At 42.5% G+C, this 24689-nt stretch overlaps 2 protein-coding genes and 1 long non-coding RNA gene across 7 annotated transcripts in view; 2 read left to right on the top strand and 1 right to left on the bottom strand.

Annotated features, from left to right (window-relative positions):
* The first annotated feature begins 941 nt into the window (after positions 1-941).
* wdsub1 (WD repeat, sterile alpha motif and U-box domain containing 1) lies at positions 942-11504 on the top strand. The gene is made up of 13 exons (XM_046391264.1): positions 942-1093; positions 2285-2696; positions 3129-3316; positions 4002-4088; positions 4765-4858; positions 5355-5388; positions 5493-5533; positions 6717-6823; positions 6952-6975; positions 7472-7498; positions 7883-8062; positions 9345-9479; positions 9597-11504. The coding sequence occupies exons 2-13, from the start codon at positions 2299-2301 to the stop codon at positions 9746-9748; spliced, it is 1467 nt and encodes a 488-aa protein (XP_046247220.1). The 5' UTR covers positions 942-1093; positions 2285-2298; the 3' UTR covers positions 9749-11504.
* LOC124060346 (protein TANC1-like) overlaps positions 11223-24689 on the bottom strand; it is a 33729-nt gene continuing 20262 nt past the window's right edge. For all 5 annotated transcript variants that reach the window (XM_046391224.1, XM_046391240.1, XM_046391217.1 and 2 more), the window contains 17 exons: positions 22835-23143; positions 20587-20787; positions 20256-20359; positions 20024-20132; positions 19507-19629; positions 19186-19422; positions 18687-18896; positions 18380-18461; positions 16858-16991; positions 16615-16738; positions 16347-16522; positions 15572-15704; positions 15165-15194; positions 14989-15080; positions 14665-14811; positions 13630-13730; positions 11223-13471 (listed from right to left, as the gene is read on the bottom strand). In XM_046391224.1, coding sequence (XP_046247180.1) covers positions 12100-13471; positions 13630-13730; positions 14665-14811; positions 14989-15080; positions 15165-15194; positions 15572-15704; positions 16347-16522; positions 16615-16738; positions 16858-16991; positions 18380-18461; positions 18687-18896; positions 19186-19422; positions 19507-19629; positions 20024-20132; positions 20256-20359; positions 20587-20787; positions 22835-23143 — 3684 coding nt within the window. In that variant the 3' untranslated portion in view covers positions 11223-12099. The remainder of the gene's footprint in view (positions 13472-13629; positions 13731-14664; positions 14812-14988; positions 15081-15164; positions 15195-15571; positions 15705-16346; positions 16523-16614; positions 16739-16857; positions 16992-18379; positions 18462-18686; positions 18897-19185; positions 19423-19506; positions 19630-20023; positions 20133-20255; positions 20360-20586; positions 20788-22834; positions 23144-24689) is intronic.
* LOC124060393 lies at positions 16985-20597 on the top strand. The gene is made up of 3 exons (XR_006843564.1): positions 16985-17126; positions 19173-19332; positions 19518-20597. It is a non-coding gene; the product is annotated as an uncharacterized LOC124060393 (long non-coding RNA).

Below are 24689 nucleotides of genomic sequence, written 5' to 3'. Positions count from 1 at the left end.
CCACAAATGCCTCAGAGGAAATTTAATACACTTTCAGTGAGATTTATTTAAAATAAGAAGATGAGAATTTAGTTTTCATGTAATTGTGGAAGTAGTGGCAGCTCATTAAATTGTGTAAATTTTAAAATATGGCTAACAAAGGCATGGGACAAACTAAACTGCAAGCAGAAGTGTAGCAGAAAGGAAAAGTAATTGATCAGCCTGACAAACACAGCTGGCAAATATGTCAAGTTCCCGTTTTCCAGGTTGTAGTCTACTGGATGCAAATCTCAGCTAAAATGCATAAAGTCACATGTGGAAAATGCATTTAGATTGCTTACTTAGGCTAAAAAAAAGAGGCAATACCAAACTGGAAAAATTCTCCAGTACAACTACGACTCCTGCTTTTATAATTTCACTTTAGTTTAAGTGAAAGTGGAGAAGCATTGGGGGAAAAAGTTTTAATTTTCATTCAGAATGGACAATGTCGGTGTTAAAATGTGATGCCTTAACATGTTCAGCATTTTAATGTTGCATTTTGTCGAGATTAAGCTAAATTTGACAACTTTATATAATATGGGGTGATTTCAGGTATGGCATACTTTATAAACTGAGCTTTATGTTTTATGTGTGGCCATCTGTGTCTGTCTTACCCTCCCTTGTAGAGGAGTAAAAACAATATTTCCCTACACTGAGAATCTCATTGTACACAGTGGAAATACCTCGAAACTGTACTAACTAAAAGTGCTTGAATAAATGTATTTTCCATCATGCTGCTTTACTCATGCTGAATTCAACAGGCACACTCTCACGTTATGGGTATGTGAAAGGAGACAAATGTGCATCTGTTAACTCTCCTTGGGGTATAAACGATTCTCAATAAAAAAGTCAAGAATATTCATGCAAATAGATATGAAACATGCAAACCCATCAGTTTCCAGTGGACTCCAAATGGTCGCGTTCAGCCACTTAACTTCTGGGCCTGACTTGAGAGCTCTTCACAGACGCACCAATTAGACAGAATGAGGGTGACGTAACACGCAGTGCGTCCCGATCACGTGACCAATGAGGAACTAAACAGCATTCGACTGACCAGGCAGCGCGACGGAGAAAGGTACAATATACTGCTTTAGTTGAAGTTACAGTTAGATTTCATTGCATCTACCGTATGAGTTTGCGAGTTTGGGCTGTTTTGTTACGTCCTGTAGCGCTGGCGAATAAAATGTGACGTTATTACATGAGTTAGTGAGCCGTTTCTCTCCTCTGGGGCACCGTTAGCATTAGCCTTACCGACAGTAACTATAAACACATCACTTCACGGCTGTTTGTCTGCTGAAGTGACCTAACAGTTTATTTTCTACATTAATAAAGGAAACCTATGATGGATTTTTCTCGTTTCCTAGTCAGCTGTTGAACTTGAATGATCCAACTGTAAACTTTGAAATGCTGTGCAAACAGTTTGTTTAGACCGCCAACGGTTATTGTTATGTTGAAGCAAGGGGCTCAAAAGCCCATTTGAAACTTGACTCTAAGAATAAAAGTAAAAATATCATTTTTTTTGTTTGTTTTTTTTTTACTTTTAACATGGTAAAAGTCTTTAACAATATAAAATAGTCAGTAACATGCAGGTATAATCTGTCAACCTAACATACTCAGTTATTAGACCTGTCCAAGGAAAATGTTCACTTGCTGTTTAGGGCTGCAACTAATAGTCATTTTCTTTTTTTTTTCTTAACAGTCAATTGATTTACTATTTAATCCATTTATTCAGAATATAGTAAAACAAGTGCACATCATCCAGAAGCCCAAGGTGATGTTTTGTTTTGTGTGGTAAGCAATAAGGAAAAGGACCCAAATGGTGCTTTAATGGTGAAGTGATGTTGCATAAACTCACAGACAGTGGTAACAGGTCCAAACAGAAATGAGGCAGGTAAAGGGTACAGGCAGGTGTGCAGGTTAAGGTTCGGGTTCAGCCTCGGGTCGCTGGAAAGCAAAGGCACAGAGCACTACTGACAATCTGGCCAGAGGAAGAGTGACTCGACCTAGACTTGCTCATATGGGACTTGAGACTTGCCACAAAAGTTTGAAACAGCTCTGGTTCGGGGAACAATATGAGCTAATCATTAAGGAATCCATAATGAAGTTAATCATTTGTGTATTCTTATGGCTTTTTAAAATTCAAGATTTGCTGAGTCGCTCCTGTGTTGTCTGAATATATAGCTATGTCCTGTCTCACAGGTGTTCAGATATGAATGAACTGTTTTCTTTATATAATGTTTTCTCATTCCCTCTATGTGAAACGTAGGGCCGACTGTCCAAATGGCTTCTCTGATTTGCACTTTACAAGACCATCGAGATGATGTCAACTGGTGCGCCTTCTCCGGCAAACTTCTGGCCACGTGTTCTGGGGATAAAACTGTCAGGATATACAACACTTGTGACTTCTCGGAGCTGCCTTTCTCACCTCTGTTGGGACATGGCTACAGCGTTCACTGCTGCTGCTTCAGCCCCTGTGGACAGTTCCTTGCCTCATGTTCGACTGATGCAACCATACTGGTCTGGTCCATGGACACAGGTGAGATCGATGCTGTCCTGGAACATCCTGGTCGCAGTCCTGTGAGGATCTGTGCGCTCTCTCCTGACTCCGCCCACCTGGTCTCTGGTGCGTCTGATGGCACATTGGCTCTGTGGGACTTCCCCTCCAAACAGTTGCGCAGGTAAGTTGATAGCTTTACATTTTTATGGAGATGAAACGATGAGAGGATTGAAAAGGAAATTACTTGACAAGAATATTGTTAACCAATTAACATTAAGAGTGTTGGTTTGGCTTCAGAAAATGTAAAATTTGTTTTGACATTTTATACACTAAATGATTGATACATTAAGTGGAAGAATACCCAGCAGATGATGGAAATAATTAAGTAACTGCAGGCTTATTTATACAGACATTCAGGACAGTACAAGTCTCTCTCATGTTGACAAAAGGAGCTAAAAGCCTTTGCAAACAGCTCTCCTCACACCACTGTTAGCAGTTACATGGTTGGACAGCATCCAGTTCCACGCGTTGTTTTACTTGAGCCATGGCAATAAAGCAGAATTGGAAACAGATGTGCCTGTTGATGCAGCTGCTGTGGGTTGTGTTTGTAAAGGACTGGAGCAGTGAATGACACGACAATGGTAGCCTGCTCCTTCAGCCACTGCAGTCAGGTGTTCATGACCGGCTCCACCTATGGAGACCTGCGTCTGTGGAGCCTGGACATGAAGCAGCTCCATGCGGAGAAAAACGCTCACGACCTGGGGGTCACCTGCTGCACCTTCGCTCCCACCATCCTCAGCGGTGAGAATTATTGTCGGGTGTTCATTACCTGCCTTAAGGCACACGGGTTGGTGAGGTGTTTGTAGCCAGTAACAGAATCATAAGGATAATATCTGAATGAAATATTGATTGGAATGTAAACATTTGTGGCCGGAATCCCTCAAATCTGATCATTAAAACGTCTGTCAGAGATATGTACACATACAGGATGTTTTACGATTGAACAGTTAATCAACCAAATATCAGAGGAACAGTAAATATAAGATGCATTATTAACATTAGAGTTTGATCGGAAATTCACTGGAAATGAATTACTATGAATTGAATTTTGATAAATTTGCAAATATTAAACTGTAACTAAGAGAACTGAGGATCAGCTGCGCTTGAAACTGCTTGCTATGCGCTGTTATCACTACGTCAGCTCACTGGTGTATCATGTCTCACACATGCTGTCCCTTCATAGAAGATGAAGAAGGAAGTGTACAAGGTAACATTTCTGTGACATCGCAATCGGCCATTTTCCGAGCAAAATCACGCCAAATAAATGCAGCACAGCTACAGCTGTGACCTTTAAATTCACTGTGGGGGACAATAAGTTCCCACTGGTCGCCTTACATCAGGGCTGGTTGTGTTTTTGTGAAACACTGTGATATGTTTTTACGTATCACATCAGATTTTTTTTCCTTTGTTTGTTTGTGTCTTTCAGATGGCAAAGTCGTGCAGTTTCGTCTGGCATCATGTGGCCAAGACAGTCACCTGAAGATCTGGGCCATTAACAAGTGCAGCGACGGAGGTAGAGTGTTTCTGCGCCATGAGAAAGTCGTGAGATTAGACTGTTTGTATTGTGTTTGTGCACAGATTTAGCACGTTACATTTTCTTGTTCAACAGCTCACCTTTAGTTTTCTGTCTGTTGTTGGCGAGTCATTTTGGAAGCCTTTTCCCACTGCTCTTCTGTGGTTTTTAAATCAACGTAGCATACGTAACAGGGCTGGCTTTCAGTTCTCATTACCTTTAAGATAGTGAGAACTGTATTGACTGAAATAACCCAGTAACAAGTGGTATGGAAACTTGTCCAGCCAAAACGATACTCGAATGTTATTCTTTTTGTACCAAGATCAGATAAAAACAGTTTTTTGTGTGGTTTGCTCACAGCCAGTCACAGCAAACGTTCTTCGATTTAATGTGACATGTGATTGGTCTACTGCTACAGCAGTGACAACCCATACAGTCTACAGTGTGGTGAAACTGAGTGCAGTGTATTTAATCAAAAAAGCAGATTGTGGTGCCAAGATATCAAATGAAGTACTCTTTTGGCATCTGTACCACATTAGGGGTACTAGTATTGTTAATAGTATCGTAGTTTTTTTCAAGTGATACGCGACCCTGTTGGTCAGTTTGACATCAGTCGGAGGGCATATTTCATTCATTGGTGTGTTTAACTGCACTTGTTTCTCTCTCTCTTTCGCAGCCTATAAAATGCAGCTCCTGCACACATTAACTGGCCAATCAGCTCCAGTCCTCTCCTGTGCGTACTCCTTAGATGGACAGCTGCTTGTGTCTGGGTGGGTTATAGAAACATGCCCGATGGATAAAGCAAAAAAAGAAGACATCTGCTTTATCATACAATAATAAGAGTTCTCGGACAATAAAACGTTCACTTGTTTCATTATTCAAGTTGTATCTGAAACATGCAAAAATCAGCTGTATGTCCCTTTAACTGACACGTTTAAGCACTCTGATTCCCTGAAGAAAATCCGGTTGAAATTGCTGAGGTTGGTAGCCATATGCTAAATCTATATCTTACATCAATGTCTTGATCTAAATATGTCAGTATCCATGGGTTGATCTATTTACGATCAAGAGGTTAGATTGCTTGCCTGGATTTTTAAGTAGGCCATCATTGGCACAACTGTAAGAGTGCAGTACTCCATCTGAACCACTGGGGGGAGACACAGATCGCATTATTTCTCGATGAGTGACAATGACTCTGAACATGCAGCGCCAAATAGTCTGTTACTTTAAATATTGCTAACGTAGTTCAATTTCAATTGTCATCAGCTCTGTGGACAAAACTGTTACAGTCTATGATGCTGTAAGTACACCTTTTTTTATTGATTATTAGTATTATTTATTCATCCATTCATTCATAACACAATGTTCATGTTTTGTTTTGCTGCATGCTTTGTGTGTTTGCAGGCAAACGCAGTTTTGCTTTACACACTGAACCAGCACGAGAGGTAAACACTCACTTATATTTATGTGGTTATGTTTTGTTTACTGTTAGATACTGATACTGTGAGATACTGAATATCTTAAAACACATTTCTGTCAAAATTATAGTATATTCACATAAAATAACTCTAAAAAAGAGGGCTTGCACACAGTTTCTCTGGTGACTGATGGTACAAACATGTTCTGCATATATACACAAGTTCTGTTCAAGTTCTGGACATGTTTTGGGTAAAAATCCACTGCAAAGTGTAGGGTATTCGTGGTGGATTTTGCATTTATTCGGTTTTAATTCCCCAAATCGTTACATTTATATTAAACATGAGAAGTAAATATCATCGGTAAGGAAGGCAAAGCCCCCCGCCCCCCCCCCCCCCCCACACACACACACACGCACGTACGTACACACACGTACATATAAGCTACTGCTGAATGATCACTTATGAGCCATTTAAGTCCATAGAGCCACCTGTGATTGAAAGGCTGAGAGCTCATTTCCTTTCGGTTGGGCAAATGAAAGTCATTTTGGAAAATCGCAAAGTGAAGTGGAAGTAGATGTGACAAGTTGAGAGAAAGTGGATAAAATAAATGAATCACAACACTTGACAAAATATCTGCAGGAAACTCATTTGACTACAGACAAACTGATGATGTAGCAGTGTATCTTCAGGTTGGTGTTAGTGCTCGCCTTTGACTGAGTTCCTTTTGGAGGTTTCTAGAGATGCTGTTTGAAACCAAGATACTTTTGTGGATCAACATTTCTGAGCAATCCAGCTTAGGTTTCAGAGAGATTGTCCTCATTAACATTTCCTTGACTTTCTTGAATCCACTGGAAATGTGATTTCAATCCTTATTGAGATTTCAGTGCAGCCTTTGACGCGGTAAGCCATCACTGAATTGGTCCTCTGACGGAGACCATTTCCATCACTGCAATATATTTAGGTCTGGTAATGAGCCGTAGTGCCCACCTTTTAACCCCATGAGGGCCGAACTGCAGCTTCAGGCATGGGCCTCTGATTGCTTTGACTGCTTGAGGAATCACTGTTATCTTTAAACTCACTTGCTGTCCAGCTTTTTCTTTGTTTCTCCAGTCCTCTCGCTTTGTCTTTTTAATTAATATATTGACATGAGGCTGTTTGCCTTTCATTGATGAATCTCGGGCATCCAGGTGATTACTGTCCTGCGCTGCAGGTACGTGACGGCGTGTTCCTTCTGTCCGACTTCACCACTGATAGCTACAGGATCTATGGATAAGACAGTAAACATCTGGAGGCTGGAGGACGGATGCAGCGGCCGTGGTAGGAAAAACAGGAAAAAGACGCATCACTCCGACAGAGTGTCATGTGTATTTTGACGATTGATTATATTTGTTTAGTCTTGTAATCTATAATTTTGTTTGCCTTCTTTACTCCACTTTATCTCCAAGGAAAAGGCGGGAGGTCGCTTCCTGGTGAGTTTTATTTATTTAGTAATTTTTTCACACTTGACTTTTCAGAGGAAGAGAAAAAGTTGTTTTTGCGATGCCAAATGTACACTAAATAACAGCAAACAGCTTTCAGCAGTTTTATTGCTCCTGTCTTCCTTCCCAGACAGCATTTTGTTTGCCAGCTCTGAAAAGTCTGCAGAAAATCTTTAAGATGCTGCTTATATTTCCAGCCACATATGGCTATTCTAACAAGGGCTGTCAACTGTAGTCAGTTTCACTTTGGCAGTGATATCAGAAGAGTTTCACATCAAAACTAGTTGCTCTTATTTCATCTGTGTGTTGAGATGTCGTGCGTTGTAAAGCACTTTCATCTTGTGGTGAAGGACACAGGTGCTGTGTGTCAGAGTGCTCTCTTTCCCTTAATCTCCCTTCAGTCTCAAGTATTGCAAGTCTGCTCAAAGATTGCATTGCATTGCTCATGTTTACAGTCACTTATTCCTTTTTTTTGTGTGTGTTTCAGAGAAGTCTGCACTGACGCCAAGTGATGGTAGGAAGGAAGAAAATATGCCTTACTGTTGAATAAGTAAAATGTATCAGTAAAAATCAGTTGACACCAGTCCTCCTGTAATATGTACACAAAAATAATGCGTTCACTTGTAGTTGCCAAGTCCAAGTTTGGTCTGGCATTTCTATCTGGAATGCACAAGCTTTTTTTCACCTTTTGGTTTCATCTTGTGTCAGTGAAAATGTCGAAGAAACCTCTAACGTTCATTTATATTATATAATACAAGCCGTGCTGGCCGCAGAACCTTAATCAATAGTTAGTCTGCAGGATTCCAGGATATTGCATAGAGAATATTTGGCCGTTTTTCAAAAGGTGCTGCTGCAGCTGTCAAGGACTGACCGTCTTGCTTTGATTCACCCTCTGAAGGGAGAACCTCAGCGGGCCGATCGAAGCTGCTGGTCAGCGATTGGTCGGAGGAGGATGTGTCGGCGTGGCTGGTGGAGGAAGGCCTCGAGGGATTGGTGGACAAATTTGCAGCCAACAACATAGATGGGACAGAACTGCTCAGTCTCACCAAGGAAACACTGGCGTCAGAGCTGCACATAGGTGAGGAAGACAAACACACACTGCTCAGCGAGTGCGGCGCCACTTCTTCAGTCCCTCGTTCTCTCACGATGCTAATGCTCTCGTCCACAATTTAAGAATGTAAAGCCCGTCTTATGGGTATTACCAGTCTGGTCTCTTGTAAGAACGAACATGGACGTGTGTGGATTAGGATTTTTGTGCCTGTTTACATGGATAAAAGGCGACACATTAAATTAAAGTAAGGGTGAAGGAATGAATGATTGTTGATGGGGGTTTTACTCAATAAGATTACATAATATTAGGCTGCACTGCAAAAGTACTCAGCTTTGGGGCTTCAGCAGTTCTGACTTTAATCTGGAGCACTTCATCAGTTACATAACTCAATCCCCAAAACAGAATTTCCCATAAGGTATAAAGTGGATTTACACCTAATATCATTAAACCTTCTTGGTTAGAGTCTGTCTGAAATGTTTTTTAGTACATCTGACTTTATAACTCTGCCTTTAAAAAAAAAAAAAGGTTTGCAACTGCTAAAGTAGGAGTGTTATGTTGTTGATGTCAGTCTACCAGCTCAGCCAGCATTCGTCATGTACTTGTCAGCAAATGTTTGTTGTATTGCCATGCCGTCATTTCCATCCCACAGTCGCTGTCAATCACTCTTCAGTTTACACAGCTTGTGTTCAGTTCACATTGTTCTGTTTTTAGTAACTATGCATGAAATCCCACCTTTTTTAGCCGAACTTGGAAAACAGTGCTGAGCAGCGATGCATTTTATCTGCTGCAACAAAAGACTGAGAAACTGGTATATTTTTCCAAGGTGGGAGTGAAATCAATAAAGTGTGCTTTTCTTCTAAAGAGGCAGCCTGACAAAATAAAAGCTGATGTACCGGTAAGATGATCAGAGAGTCTACAAAGTGTGTTTGTGTTCGGTTGGAGTTGGCTGTTTATTGTATGAGATCATTCATTTTTGTGCTGCTTCTAATTTCTCTAGCAGTTATACAATGTTATTAAAACAACAATATTCATATCAAAATGTGCTCGAGCACCTGCTTAGTATTTAGTATTTGCACAGACAGTCAACAGACATGATCTCCTCCCACCATGTTCAGTCACACCCACGCTCGCATTCGCCATCCAAGAGGGAAAAAGTGATAAATGCAGGAATTGAAATAATTGCTCAAAACCTTGATGTTGATATTAGCGTGTTAGTGTTTGCACCGGTCCAGCTTCTTTCACTTGGCATCCCAGTGGTGTTGTTTCTCATTTCCTTATTCGCTTGCTTGTGCACGTGTTTTGTCCGTAGAGTCAGTTGGCCTGCGGAACAAACTCCTGAGGAAGGTGGAAGAGCTGAAGGGTGAATCAGTGTGTTCAGGCATTCCTGATGAGTTCCTCTGTCCAATCACCAGAGAGCTGATGAGGGAACCAGTCATTGCTGCTGGTACGGGACGATCAGATATTTTCCATTTAACACGGCTGACATATATGACACAACATACAAAGTTAGGTTAATGTTTCTAAAGTGTAATTCGTTTATACTGTGAACATCTTCCAACAGATGGATACTCATATGAAAGAGAGGCTATCGAGAGCTGGATTAACACCAAGAACCGCTCCAGTCCCATGACCAACCTTCCCTTACTGACCACACTGCTCACCCCTAACCACACCCTGAAGATGGCGATTGGCCGGTGGAAGACCAGCCACTAGCACCTGAAGCCACTTTCCTTTTAAGTGGAAACCAGTGCTCACAGTGGTGCCACAGTATGTCAGGTGCACCGCTGACAGCTGGGGAGCAGAAAGGCAAAACTGCAGCAACAGCTCTAAATGTACTTTCAGCTCATAAAGTAAATATGGCCGAAATGTTGGCAGTCAGCTGCCTTTTTATGCATCAAGTAGATGCGGAGCAACATGCACATACCCGGTGACGCGTTCCTTTTGGGCCACCTATAGAAGTTTCAAGTGGCTATAATCAATACTTTAATGATAACAAAAAGCAAGTTTGAGGTAATCTTTGTTGTCCAGCCCCCATCCACTGTCTTGGTTCACTCTCGCTGCTCTCATAGGGTCATTTTCAGCGAAGAAACTCTAAAAACCTGCTGGACACTACACTCCTTTGCTCAGCACCCGACAGCAGACACAGTTCACAACACGTTGGTAAACATAGTAGAGCATGGCAATGTGGTGGGTCAGTGGTTAGCACAGCTGCCTCACAGCAAAGAAAGTTCAGGGACGTGGCTTTCCCCCGTGTGCTCCAGTTAGTCCACCTTCAACAAACATGTATGTTAGGTTAAATCTCCTGTCAGTTCCATTGACCAAAGCACTTCCTTAGAGCTGAACTTGGTCACTGGACACTGCACAGCGACTGCCCACTGCTTCCAACATTTGGATGGGTTAAGTGCAGAGTACTGTAAATTGGTGTATAAACTGTAGTCTGCATGATTTGACTTAGCAGCCAGAGGCAGCTATTTCTCAAAGGAGTTGGAGGAGACCACAAATAGAGAATGAGCATTGAACTTACACAAGCAAAAATAAATAGGCAACTGTTTGCTAATAAGTTCACAATATCAACTAAAACTGTGCTGACATGTCAATGTTAGGCTCACAACTTGTTTCCATTGTCCCCAAGTGGCCAAATGATCAGTTATGACAGGTTTAATATTCACTTGCCTTTAATCTACTTGGTCAGCTGTACAGAAATTTTGATTACTTAAAACAAGTTCACCTTTTCTGGTAATTTAGTCACCTTTTGCCTTAAACAAGCTTGATCATGAAAAAAACTTTCATGGTCTTTAGTGTTGTGTGTGTTTATTATATATTACTAAGCTGTGAGAGTCTGAAAGCTATACAGAGCTACATACTGGTGTGTTGATTTGCAGTTGGACCAGCAGTACTAACAACTCCTAGAAATATAGCTTAATGCAGCTGTAGGTGAAAACGTTGGTCGTCTTACTGAAAAACGCTATTCCCTAATCTTCTAATCAGCATTACATATACAGTGAATATATGTGTGTGTGTGTGTGTGTGTGTTTTGTTTCTTTTTTTTGGACTGCCTGAACATTTCAGGGCCTTTCTTATTGCAAACATGAAGGGAATAGTGCTGTAGAAGCTCACATGCTCCTCTTAATGAAATAGATGACTTAACTGAAGACATTTCTGCAATATTCAGAAACTGCAATTTGCACATATTTATACAAGTAGTTTATTTCCATGGCTTTGTTAAATGTCAAATTAGACAAGTTGTGTTGTAGTGTCAAACGACAAGACCTTTTATCCACCCATACACACTCTGAAGCTTAGCCAACATTTTGTGGGTTATACTATCCAAGAAGTAGATGTAGAAATGTACTCCTTCCGACTATGGAAATATAGCAATGTAAGAAGTCTCTTAAAATTTGTTATCCTCGAATGTTGCTCATGTAAATGCTCTCTCGGTCTAAATAAACCAATAAACACTTCATATGAATATGTTCTCTGCTATGCAAAAATAAATAACATGTACAGTGAATATTGAAGCAATCAATTCAGTATTTGATTATTACAATAAATTTTCAAACAATGTCATGTACCAAGAAAATGTTCCTTTGAAGCCTGTAATGCTGACAGATAACCACTTACAGGGAAATATATAATAAGCAAATATAGTGTACACCGTACAAATATAAATGTTTTTTTTAGAAGACACTTGACAATAGTAATGGTCATATCCTGCAACTAATAGCATGAGGTTTTTATATTCGTGCACAAAGCTTTCTCTGAATTCTAGATTTGAAATAATAAATTCAAAGTTTAGACAATATTCTACTTATTTTTTTAAAACCCCTACTTAAGGTATGTCTGGTTTTCTTGATTACACTAGTGTAACTGTAGACATGTAAGCAAAAGCAAAGTAGCCTGAGTTGAACACTGGTTCTAGATTGTAAATGCAGTACAGCAGCATAACTCTACACGACAGGCTCGGAGAAGGGAGCTTTTCTCAAACCCGACCCCCTTGCTACCTTTATGTGAGACACAGTCTGTTGAAAACAGCCTCTATCTGTGCTTTGATAAACTACGCATACTCAGACGTTGGACTCTATAAATGAGCGTTTGGGTTTGATGGGAGCCATATGCAAAGCTGGGTTGTCTCTCGTTAGGCTCGCCTGCCTGTGCCGCCCATCAGGAAAGCGCAGCTGGGAGGACGTGGTGCCTCTGGCCTCTCGTTGGTGGAGCCGCTCTCCAAAGTCCCGGCCCTGCTGCTGGCTGTTGGCCTGACTTGCAGAAAGCTGCTCCTGGAATGAAGCACGTTTGAACTCACTGCTGAATCCTTGAAACTCCATTACTGACATGCTGAAACTCTCCACTCCCCCACCTCCTCCCTGACCCTGTCTGCTCAGGCCAGAGGTCTGCTGGCCCTGGACTCGCACCGATTTGTCCATTACTCCCATGAAAGGCCGGGGTTTCAATTCAGGTTTTGTCTTGAAACTACCACTGCTCTTGATGGGGCAAGGGGCATCTGGCACCTGCTGCCTGCCGCTGTCTGATAGGTTCCCACTGGAGGCTTGACTGGAGCTGGAGCCCCTTGAGCCTGCTGTTCCTCCTCCACCACCATCCCTCCTCACCTCCATACCAGAGCCCAGAGCGAGTGCGAGGCCATCCAGAGCCACAGAGTGGGTTGAGAGTCTGTCAGAGCCCCTGGAGAAGCTGGAGGAGCGGGGCTGGTACATCTGGAATGGCCCAGGTGGGGAGGAGCTATTGGGGGACATGGGGTGATAGTGCTCAGTGGGGCTGTGTCCAGAGTGTTCATTGACTGATCCAGGGCCAATGTCAATACCCAGCACCGGTGCAGGCCTCAGAGAGGTGGAGATGTGTCTGCCTGGCAGAGGACTGGAGGGGCCGCACAGAGAGAGAGGCCTGCCGCCAACTCTGCTCCCTGACTGGAGGGAGTGGCAGTGGTGATGAGTCCTGCTGCCCTGATTCTGGGCCTGCCTGTTGATAGCAGGAACAGGCTCAGGCAGGTCCACAAACAGTTGGTTCTGCGCATGCTCCTCTTGAGGGAAACAAGGGGACTGATCCGCTAAGCCAAAAGACACACCTCCAGGGAGAGGCCTGTTTGGAGCGTATGGATTCAGAGGCCAAAATTCTGGACTTCTACCACATGGCAGGCTCACCTCCTCACCTTCCCCCTTCTCTTCCTCCTTCTCAGCCTCAGTCTGCTCTGCGGGAACTTGCCTCTCCAGACTTCCCTGTGAATAGACGTCTGCCTCCTCCTCTGTGGCCTGATGGTGGTGGGTGTGAGGGTCCCTGTTGTAACCTTGTGCCGTGTTGTTGCTGGATGTCTTCTGATGATGTTTGCATTCCTCCTCTACCCGTACCAGCAGGCGCCGGATCTCCCGGTTGGACGGGGAGAGTCGTGCTGCTTCGTGGAGGTCTGCCAGCGCTGCAGCAAACTGCCTGAGGAAGACAGAGAAAATGAACAAAGGGACTTTAAAAATAACTTAATTTACAGTCCCACAGAGATGTAGTGAATTGTTGATTCACGCAAACATAACTTAACACTGAGCAAAACGATTCTGCTTTGCAATAGCACACTTCATTCCATGTGGTCGTACCTGCTACTCCTCTTGGCACGTGCTCTGGCGTAATAGGCTTCATAAGACCTGGGTTTGAGTTCCAGGGCTTTTGTTGCAAACTCTTCAGCTATGCCAAAGTCCTGTGTTTTCAGATAGGAGAGTGAACTTAGTATATTGTCAGTATTTCACACAGCAGTAACAAACAAACCCCCGTATGCTCAACTTTGTGTTTAAGTGAACAGAGTGTGTTCGCATCTTCGTTATATCGAATTACATGGAAGCCTGTTTTATGAAACAGAACTTATACTACAGTCATTTTTTATTGACCAGGAAGAGAAAGGAGAAGGAGAATTTTTTTTTTTTTTTTACTGATCTCATCATTACTCTCAGGTGAATATTTAATGACACGAACACATTGTGATTCCGTCCTTGAGAGCGAGGTCAAAATGGCAGCCTTGAATGTGAGATTGTGAACACTGCTGTTGAATGTTTAATGATGGTATCATGTAGTCTCTCTGCTGGCCCTTACTGCCTGCATTCTGATATAATATGTGGATTTAGACAGCCCACTCGCACGTCCACTGTAAATAACCCCCTGTAGAGACAAAGAGAAAGAGTGTGTGTTTGGTCTGCCAGCAAGAGTGACCTTATCACATCACATTATCTGCTCCATTATTCATCGGCCACAGTGACCCTAAGGATGGCATTTTTACACAGTCTGTTAGGACGTCTGTCATCACCAGGGTGGGTTCCAAACCTGGCTGCAGGCCATACGCATCTATCTCTGCACTAACAGCACACAGTAATTCATTATGTCACCACCTGCTTCCAGGTCTCGTACGTACATTCCAGTTACCACTGAGACACGAAACTAGATCTGAAAAGCAGAGATATTTTTACGGTGAGCTATACTGCTGCTGACATTATCTTTTTTTAATGTCAATACGGATAAATTATATATCTTAACGAGCCATCTACCATGCCTTGCCAGCCCTCCTGCCATCCCTTCAGTGTCTAATAAACCTGCCGGTGTTAAATAGTGCATGAGCAGTTTGATACACCTGTGGGCCTCACATTGGTTTTCCTGCGGCAGCGGGAAAGGTTTAGATAGAGGGAGACCCGCAGGTCTCTCAGCCCTTTCAGCTCCTCTCCTTGCCCTTCGCGAGGAAGTTTCCTCAGGGCATACTGGTAACGCTGGCCTGCCTCCTTCATACGTCCCTTCTGAGGAACAGACAGGAACAGGTGGAGAAAATAACAGACCAAGAAGAGGGAAAGGGAAGACAGTCTTTGACAAGCAGTCCACAAAAAAACCCCCACCTCATTTATAGTCCATTTAAGTAGAAGGCTGCAAGAATTGCTGCACTGTAATGCAACTCTTTAACATTCACAGTAACACACCTTGTAAAGTATGTTCCCTTCCTCCATCAGCTTCTGCAGCAGGATGAGGAGAATGTCTGGTTTGGAGGAAGCCATGGCCCATGTAGCATGACCTGATTGAGGGGTACAAATATTTATCTTTCTATTATCTGTCTCGAATTGTCTCTTTTACTTCGTGCCTTACATAAATCACTTACCTGATCGATCATGTGGAGCCGTTCTATAGCCTTTCGGTTGATGCGGAGGGAGTGAAAGAGAGAGGGGGAAGTGAAGAGGGAGTTAGAGAAGTGGATGGAAAACTGCAGGTGCCGCAGAGCAGAGAGCAACAACATACTTTATGGGAGTAAAATGGGGCTGTTATAAAACAATAAATGAGACTTCATTGATTGGTTGAAGTCAGATACAAATATGAGTACAGAAGCAAATTTAGCCAGAGTGGTGCCGATTCAACTTTATACTCATTTTAGAGGCTGTACTGTGCTTTGTGGAGCTATTTAAGTTGTTGTACAATATGAAATGGATTATTGAACATTTTGTGATGAGTATAAAATTCCTAGCGGTGAGATTTACTGCAGGGCTGTTATGGTAAGCATGGCGTTTATACCCATCTTGGATCCTTTCTTAAGCAGCGAGGCCACCAGGGCCGGGTTCTGGCAGCCAGTTGTCCGGTCTGAATCTCTGGTACTGTTGTTGTCGGCTCTCTCTAGCACTGCGCCGTGTTCCACCAAGCAATGCACCTGACCGTGTGCACAATAACAACAACATATTAATTTTATATCTGAATTTGATTCATGCAAAGAAAAAGTTGTTGGATATTTTGTTTGGCTGATTACACACTGTATGCCTCACTACATTCGCAGACATAAGCAACACAGCTGTCCGCTCCGTCATATCCTGACGATTTGGGAAAGTTTTTGATCATCAAATAGTTCTGATTACTGTCCTGCTGATCATTAGATTATGTGACTGAGAGTCAAAATGCAATTACTGAAGTTTTTCTTGCTCCACATGAGCTGTGATTGCAAATTGACATCCTGTGTTGCGGTTGCAAATGATTACTATAATTATTCTAGTAATTATGATTCCTTTAATATGTCTGAAATAGCTTAAAATGTGTTGTCAGTGTGAGATCCTTAAATACTGTACTTTGCTAATCATCTATTAATAATTACAATTACTTTTCAACTTTCAATTCCCAAATAGACGCTTCTCCACTGAGGTCTATGAACTGCATCACAACTACATGAAGAAAAGAAAGTTCCGTCTTTTTGGTAAGAGATCGTCACCAGTAGATGTGAGTAAAGGTATTTAAATAAAGACAAACCTCTATAATTATTTTTTCATTATCAACATGATCTAAATAGCACCATGAAACCCACTGTATCTGCATCCCCATTGAGGGCAGCAAGGTCAAGAGGAGTCCGTCCCTGTTTGTCTGGATGGTTCACGTCTGCGCCTGCCTCCGCCAGCAGCTGCACTGCACCCTTCTGTCCCTTCAGACAGGCCCAGCCAAGTGCAGTCAGCCCCTCCTGATCAGTGGCGCACACCGAGGCACCTTGGACCACAAACAATACAAATGATGTTCTGCAGTTTAAATAGATTCAGAAAACATGTTGAAATATCAGTGGCGAAGTTAATGACTCTGACCCTTTGACAGCAGGAGTTCTGCAGTGCTCATGTGGCCCTCGGAGGCAGCCAGCATCAGTGCAGAGCGACCCAGCTTGTCGGTGACACTGATATCCGCACCTTGCTTCAGCAGCACCTCCACAACCTGGGAAAGGTGTGTGTGTGTGTGTGGGGGGGGGGGGGGGGGGGTTATTCCAATAAATGGAGAAAAAGACAGAACTGGATAAATTAAGAAAACGCTATGCCGGCGACCAGGCTCCTCACCTGCGTATGCCCGTGTTTGGTGGCGCTCAGCAGTGGGACCATCCCCCTGCGGTTGGGTATCTCCAGGCCTGGCCCCCGCTCCAGCAGGAATGCACACACATCCATCCTCCCTCTCCCTGATGCCGCGCTCAGCACTGACAGAAGAGTCGGCACAGAGATGAGATGACGAGGCGGAGAAGAATATGCGATTGACACATTTAGGAGAGAAGTAGGAGCGGGAGTGAGAGAACAGAGAGAAACACGAGGCTGCTGTAATCTGACTCGAACAGGTGTTGTACATCTTTGTATTATATCTTTTACCAGTATTTCCTGTTTTAATAATCTAGATATCTGATCTAGAGCTCAAAACTGATCAAAGACACCTGCACTTTCTTATTCCCCCTATTCAACAGCGTAAGCGAAGAAAAAAACTGTTATTTCCAATCACAACTCCGCCTGTAAGGTAAACTGCACCCTCCTTAACCAGCCAATGTCTGACAAACATTGGATACTGGTGCTTTTTATTTTACTGTCCGAGTCCTTCAGCTAATTGAGCAGCTGGGGATTCAGGCAAGGTATTGATGTCATTTTCTCACCTCCTCTTAGTACTCTCGATTAATGACATCACGCTTCAGTGGACAAATCGATTGTGTGACATCGCCTTTAAAGAGAAGTTATCGCCATATGTGAGGCAAAAAAAAAAAAAAAAAAAAGAAACAGTAGCAGTCCTCGCTTAAGGTGACTTTCTGCAGCAGCAAACGAAGCTGCTGCTTTGAAAACTGAACCAGTGAAGCTGATATTAAAGGGAATATTCAAAAGCTGTGAGAGCTTGTACTACTGTCTTGGGCAAATGTAATCCCCAAAGAAGTACAAATCCCTGGTTCAGTAACCAGACATAAACATGTATCCTGGATTCATCATTTTATACGTGGAAATGGACCGTAATCCAATCATACTAACACTAGGCATACACATGAGTCAAAGCTCTTGTACTGTACATGCAAATGTGAATGTTTCAGAGAGTCTTTCATGCTCTCACTTTTTCTGTCTCAGCACTGGAGGGGACTGTGTAATAGAATTATACTCTAATGGTGCTACAGAAAAACAGGCTTCATCTGACATGCTTTCAGGAAATGGACCTAACAGAATTCTGCAAGCTGCGTTATCACATCTGAAATAGAGGTAAAAGTATCACAATTGAATAACAACTGCCTTTTAGATGCTACCAATGTGCCTGGACAAAATATTCAGCAAGATAAATGTGAGGCTTCATTTCTGACAAAAACAAAAAAACATTTTAAAATTCAATCAACTCTTTGATATCCACCAGAGCATCCTGAAATCATACTATCGAAACCAGTAAGTGGGTATCTAATACAAAAAAAAAATAATAATAATGATTCAAAGGTAAGTTAGCTATTTCATATTTAGTCATTGCACAGAACATGCAACCTCAGAGCCCTTGAGTATGACTCTAAAACCACACTGATGGACAGAAAGAGGTGAGAAAGCTAAATTTAACTGGCTGATAGCAGAAATGTACCCGTTTCTCCCCAGAGAGAGTCGTGAGCATCCATCTGCACTGCCAGCTGTTCATCTTTCAAGTCCAGCAAGCTCTTCACCACCTGCAGGAAAACACAATTTTACAGTCCTCTGTACTGCTGGCTTGCTGTGTAGAAAGAAAACCAAAGCACTCATAGACCTTGACCACAGCAAATAGCATCTAATAAATCCTCTACATCAAGCAAGGACAGCCACAGCGCTCTGCATAAAAAAAAAACAAAAAAAAAGCAATTTCAGCCAAATGTTTAAAAATGTTTGTGTCATTTGGACCTTGAACTGATACATACCTGTATGTGTCCCAGACTTGCTCCAGCTGTAAGTGCCTGCTGAGCAGCCTGTGTTTTCCCAGTCGTGGTCTCATTGCTGTGATGCTGCTGTGGGTCACTGGGGATCTCAGGTCCCCAATCCTGGCCCAACAAGATGTTGATGATTTCTACATGGCCCTTCAGTCCGGCATGGACCAGTGCACACTGGCCATTCTTATCAGCATGTCCCACCTGGCACAGAGGGGAACACAGAAGGACTTACAACACTGGTCATGGCTGGTGCCTATAATACTGTGGCCTAGATCAGGCCCGTATGTGTCACCAGTCTCCCAGAATAGCTCCTGACACTGTGGTGAATGTAAAACCAGGGCTGTTCAGGATATCACTGGTGTAAATGTAGTGAGAAACTGAGCGTTTTGTCACAGATTTAAATCTGATTTATCAATGGTAATTATGCTCGTTCACGCACCCTCAAACCCAAATTTGTCTCTCTTCCTATTTGCACAGAAATGACACCGACCTTGGCTCCTTTCTTGCAGAGGAGGCTGACGATATCAGCGTGTCCTGCAGCGGCGGCCAGACAGAGGGGCGTCATGCCGTTGTCAGTGGTGCCTTCTATAGGAGCGCCCATTTCAAGCAGCAGAGCTACCATCTCCACATGGCCCAGGTGAGCGTGTACGGCCAGAATGGGGGCACGTCCTACCACCTCTGTACACCAGGTCACACTAGCACCACCTAGCATCAATAGGCGACTTACCTGCGGCATGAAAAAGATGAATATTACATCTCTGAGTGTTAGATTCGGGTGTATGTTTTTTAATGTAGAGCACGTGTATGTCACCTTGATGTTAGGTGTGTAAAGGTTCCTCAGGGAGGCCAGCGCTGCGGACAGACTGTCTGTGCTGCAGCTCACCCACATGGCCTGGAGAACGCTGGAGGACACACCTGTCTTCTTACTGAGGCCCTGTGAATGTGTGAAAGAGAGAGCGAGACAGAAAAAAGAGAGCGATTTAGCGATTATGAGATCTGTGGTGCGGAATTTGAATCGTGTCCCAGGAGTAAAGCAGTATGTACAGAATGCAAGCCATGCATGCCAACACTGCAATATTCACTGTACCGGGTGTTTATCTATATGGGTAGTGCTAATTTGTGTGGGTGATGGTAGGGCCAGGGGTTCAAGCTTATATACGTGGTTCTTAGCATGTTTCTGTGCTGTAACATACAGTGAAGTGCAGGATGTTGTTTGCATGAAGCTGTGGGAATCATGGAGAGCCACAAAGGTTTAGGTACAATCAGTTCCAGTCATAAGCCTACATAACGACTTACATTACATTACATTGTATCACAGTTCACGTTACCTTGAATATGTGAGCTTTGAGGATGTGGTGTCCCAGTTCCATAGTCTGCTGCCGGTTCAGTTTTCCCTCCTGTCTGGAGAACATGAAGGCCAGGAGAGCATGGCCACTCCTGTGTGTGAATATAGTGCTTATTAATCAGAAATTGACTACCGTCATGCTCTGCTGACAAAAATCTCTTTTCCGACAAGAATTTACATACGTTTTTCTTGGTATATTCACAGCTTAGTCTCACCTCGGGTCGCAGAGAAAGTCTGAGCTCTCTCCGTCCGCTCTCCACACCAACCACTCTCTGAAGGAGGGATGACACAGCATCCGCGTGCCATCCCTTCGTCTCACCTACAAACACAAATGATACAGAAAATTGCTAAGCTGTAAAGGTGCAATTAGTTGACATATTCAGACATGTTTTTGTCCATCCAGATAGTGTAAGTCCTTTAGGGACGGCCTCTAAATCACTGTGTACGTGAAAATGAAATTAACAAAACAAATACAACATTTAAACCTCTGAAACAAAAGCTCTAATCATTATGTACTCTCCTCAGCAGTCATGTCAATAATCTTACCATGAATCCAGCCAGACTGTCTAATCTCTGCTGGAAGTCCTTCCACTCCAGCTCCCCCCTCACACTGCCTGCATTCAGTGCCCTGAACATTTGTTCATCAGTCAGCGGGTGCAGAGACGCGAGTGCCACATTTAGCACTGGAAGTATCCGTTCAAAGACCTCTTTATCCGGAAAGCTCACACGACACATCAGCAGGTACACCTAACAGATATTAATAAGTTAGCACATGTCAGTAATGATGCTTTTGTCAGACTGTAAGGGATTTCCATTCTTCCTAAAATCACTGCAACTTAGATAAGGTAAGAACATAGGCAATATCATATCAGCCTACCAAGAGCAAAGCTAAATGTGCAGTATACAAATACACAGAATCAGTGGTGTACATTTTTCATCATAACTTTGGTAAATATGGATAATTTGGAGTTACTGGGTAATTCTGCTATATGATCCGTGCTTTATTTCTACACAAGCAAACTGTCGCTCTCCACTCACTGGGTGTACATATATTTTACACACTGTTATGCACGCTTTTCCACATCCATTAACCAATCATTAAATCATCATATTTCCAGGCCTCTGAGTGTATAATAACACTTGCTCATCTGTTGTACTATTTTACACAGATGATTATGTAACGTTAAAATGTGTCTGCTATTTACTTTAGTCGCTGTGGACTATTTCTGGTACTTTGTATAAAATCTCTGATTCTTTTATTGATCTGAATAGCAGGTGAGTACACACACTCTCTCTCTTTTTGTTTTTTGAAAAGCATACGATGGTTGTCGCCTGCGTACCTTCTGTGGACATTATATGGGCATTCATTGCTTCAACCATTTCACGGTATACAGCTCTCCAGGATGACTGACAAGTGTTAAGTGACTGTGAACTTGACCACATGAGGAGGAGGAGGAGGGCATGTCCGAAAATACACTAGTGTCTAGAGCAGTGGTTCTTAACCTTGTGGAGGTACCAAACCCCACCAGTTTCATATGCGCATTCACCGAACCCTTCTTTAGTGAAAAATAAAATATGATTTTTTTCAAATTCAAGACATAGGCATATGTTTTTTTTCTACTGAGCGCGCTAAATTCCCCCCAGCACTGATTGGCCAAGCAATGTAACGTGATCATCTGCAGCCAGTGATGGCCAAGCGGGGCGTGTCATCACGAACTGACACGATGAGTCGGGTGTGTCTTGACCTCCGCGGCAGAGGCTCCGCCGAACCCCTGAGACCGACTCATCGAACCCCTAGGGTTCGATAGAACCCAGGTTAGGAACCACTGGTCTAGAGGATTAAACACCGTAGTTTATATAGTGAACTGAGAACTTAAAGCTGGAGTTGGTAACACTGGAGAAACCAGGTAGCTTTTGTAAAGTACTGACCTGAAAAAAAATCCCACACCCTGCCTGTAGCACTCGCTAGCCAGCTTTATGTGAGCGGCATGTTTGCGTTAGCTTTGTTGGTCTAATAAATACATAAATAAGCAACTCTGTGAAATACTACAATCACATAAACACAAGCAAAATAGCCATCACAGATATACCTCAGCCTCAGATTGGCTACCCAACCCATCTGTTACCTTTAGCTTTAACTATTTTTATCATTTCACTTAACTTTTCTCAGTCTATTCCAACAATTTATTATTGTAGCTAACCATTTCAACTGTTATGCATGTTTTAAGCAAACTATTTAACCAGTTAACCAACAATTTAGCGAACTATTTGAAATGTTTATTATTTACTTTTTAAAGCTGACAACTTCAACCATTTATACATTATTTTTAGTTAACTGTTTCCACTATTTATTCATTATCATCATCATCACTATTTAGCTTATATTATTTTAAAAGTTCATCCACTACCTTGAGCTAATTTTTCAATTGTTTAATTGGCATTTCCTTTCAGCTAACATTAACCATTTCAACCATTTCAACCATCAACACGTTACTTTTAGTAAACTATTTCAACCTATCATTGAGTATTTTTTTTAACTGACTATTTCAATGATTTATCCATCACTTTTAACTGACTGTATATTTGTCACATTTAGTTCACCGTTTATACTTCACTGCTTTCAGTTGTGGTATTCAAGTAAGGTATAGCTGACTTAATATGTATATTTTATTCAAATCATAATTTCTAACTCTTCAAATTAGCTAAGTTTATTGACAGTCTTTCAATTTACCCCTGGCAGCCAAACAAGCAAATACCCCCTGCTTGTTGCGAATCAGTTCTCTAGATGTCTGACCTCTGAGAGAGAGACAGGCACCACCAGGTAGTTCCCCCCTTTCAGAGCCAGATGGCCCTTGTGGAACAGATCCAGGGTCAGCTGAAGGTAGAGGATGGAGCCGTGGCTCCGTGTTGACAGATGGCTGCTGAACTTGCTGAGGAGCAGCTGATCAGGGGCTGAGCCTGTTGGCGTGGTGACATTAGCTGCGACCTGGGCGCTGCTGTTGACCCGATGATGGATGTAGTCACTGAGGTCAGCTCCCAGATCACTGCTATCTGGCAGTATGTCCAGAGAGATGCCAGAAAAGGGAAGAAGGGTAGTGATTTCCTACAGGAGAACAAGACAGATAAATTATTTGTGCTTATTGGTAAAAACAGATATTGCACACACGCACAAACACATCAATATTAAAAGAATAGCAGGCAGCAGTCTTTGGTGCATTAGCTGAGGACAAATTAAAAGCACTAAAATCAGGACCCATTCCTCAGATGCTGTTGCCTCTGACTCACGCAGAGCCAAGGGATACAGTACAGTAAATAGTGTGACAATGACTCAAGCTCCAACATTGCTCACAGGCATCTCTCAGAGTCACATTTCATCTTCTCTCTCGCCATCTTCAACACCAACTAAAACCAGCTATGACTGATAAATAAAAATCCATGTCATTACAGTTCAGTTCCTCATTAATGAAGCCTGACATTTTAGTTCAGATACAAGTGCTTGACTTGTGGTTGTGGACTGTGCTCCTCTTGACACATTTGTTTGTGAAGCATTCAGGTAAATACTTCCTGTGAATTGGTCATAGAGGGAAAGGTAGAGCGGTGATCCAATTCAGAAGTGTGGATACTGGGGGGAGTATATTAGCAATACACTTCACCTTTAAAATTTGGCATTTAATGCTTGCTGACTTCAAATGTATCGTGAAGAAAATGACCTGAAACATGTTTTCTGTATTCCCAAACACTAATCAAATTATGTAACCAGCTGGCTGGCTGTCAAATTCCAGACTTCCAGCAGACTCCCAGTAGTATTACCATCCATTCAAGGCGTAATCCTTGCAGCATTTGGAGGCTTGGCTTTGGCATTGGACAGATGCGTCCGCTGTTTGGTGGGATTACCAACTGGATTGAAAAAATACATCAGACTAGAAAGAGCAACTCTGCCAAAGGCCACAATGTCTGTACCATGGCAATAAAAGCACATCAAACTTCACTAAGACAAAAGATGCAGGTATTGGGGATACCTCTGTGATTTGGGTTATCTGAGACAAGGTGAAAGTTAAAGAGTTAAAATCCAAAATCCTATATTCTGATTTCACTCAACTCTATTGTTCTATTTGCTCAATTTTGAGATTTTAGCTGACTTCCCATAAAGTGTCCAATGCTTCTGTGGCTTAAAGGTTCTGCTGGGTGCTGGAAGGGCACTCACAAGAGGTGCAAAAATAATTTCTGCACACCAGAGTCTACATCCCAGTCCAACAGAAATTAAAGGAATTTCATTAGTCATTTAAAAACTGCATTTGACTAATTGAAAAATAACATGTTGTTCTAGTATCAGCTTCCTTCTTAATTCTCAAATCCCACAGGCCTGCCTCTCAAAAGCTAGCACTGGTGGAAAGCAGTTCCAATGAAAATTGTTCACAGTGAGATCAGTGCATTATATGCCAGAGTAACTGGGATATTTTTTCTGGAAATACACATCCATCCATCCATTCTTCCAGCTGGAGTCTATCCCAGCTAGCATTGGATGATATTGGATGGTGGATATATTAAAATAGCTGGATATGGTGCCACTGATCAGCTTTGTTGCCAATTTGCCCCAGTGGCCAACTGCAAAACTGCAACCAAAATATATTTCCTCAAAAAATATTGTC

The sequence above is a fragment of the Scatophagus argus genome, chromosome 1 (assembly GCF_020382885.2).
Source record: "Scatophagus argus isolate fScaArg1 chromosome 1, fScaArg1.pri, whole genome shotgun sequence".
Lineage (NCBI taxonomy): Eukaryota > Metazoa > Chordata > Actinopteri > Scatophagidae > Scatophagus > Scatophagus argus.
The sequence above is the reverse complement of the archived record's forward strand: the minus strand, read 5'-3'. Positions and strand labels throughout refer to the sequence as shown.

Coding starts and splice junctions, on each gene's coding strand:
- wdsub1 (XM_046391264.1), top strand. CDS start 2,299: ATGGCTTCTCTGATTTGCACTTTACAAGACCATCGAGATGATGTCAAC. Junction 4,089..4,764: donor TAACAAGTGCAGCGACGGAG/GTAGAGTGTTTC, acceptor TCTCTTTCGCAG/CCTATAAAATGCAGCTCCTG. Junction 8,063..9,344: donor GGCGTCAGAGCTGCACATAG/GTGAGGAAGACA, acceptor TTTTGTCCGTAG/AGTCAGTTGGCCTGCGGAAC.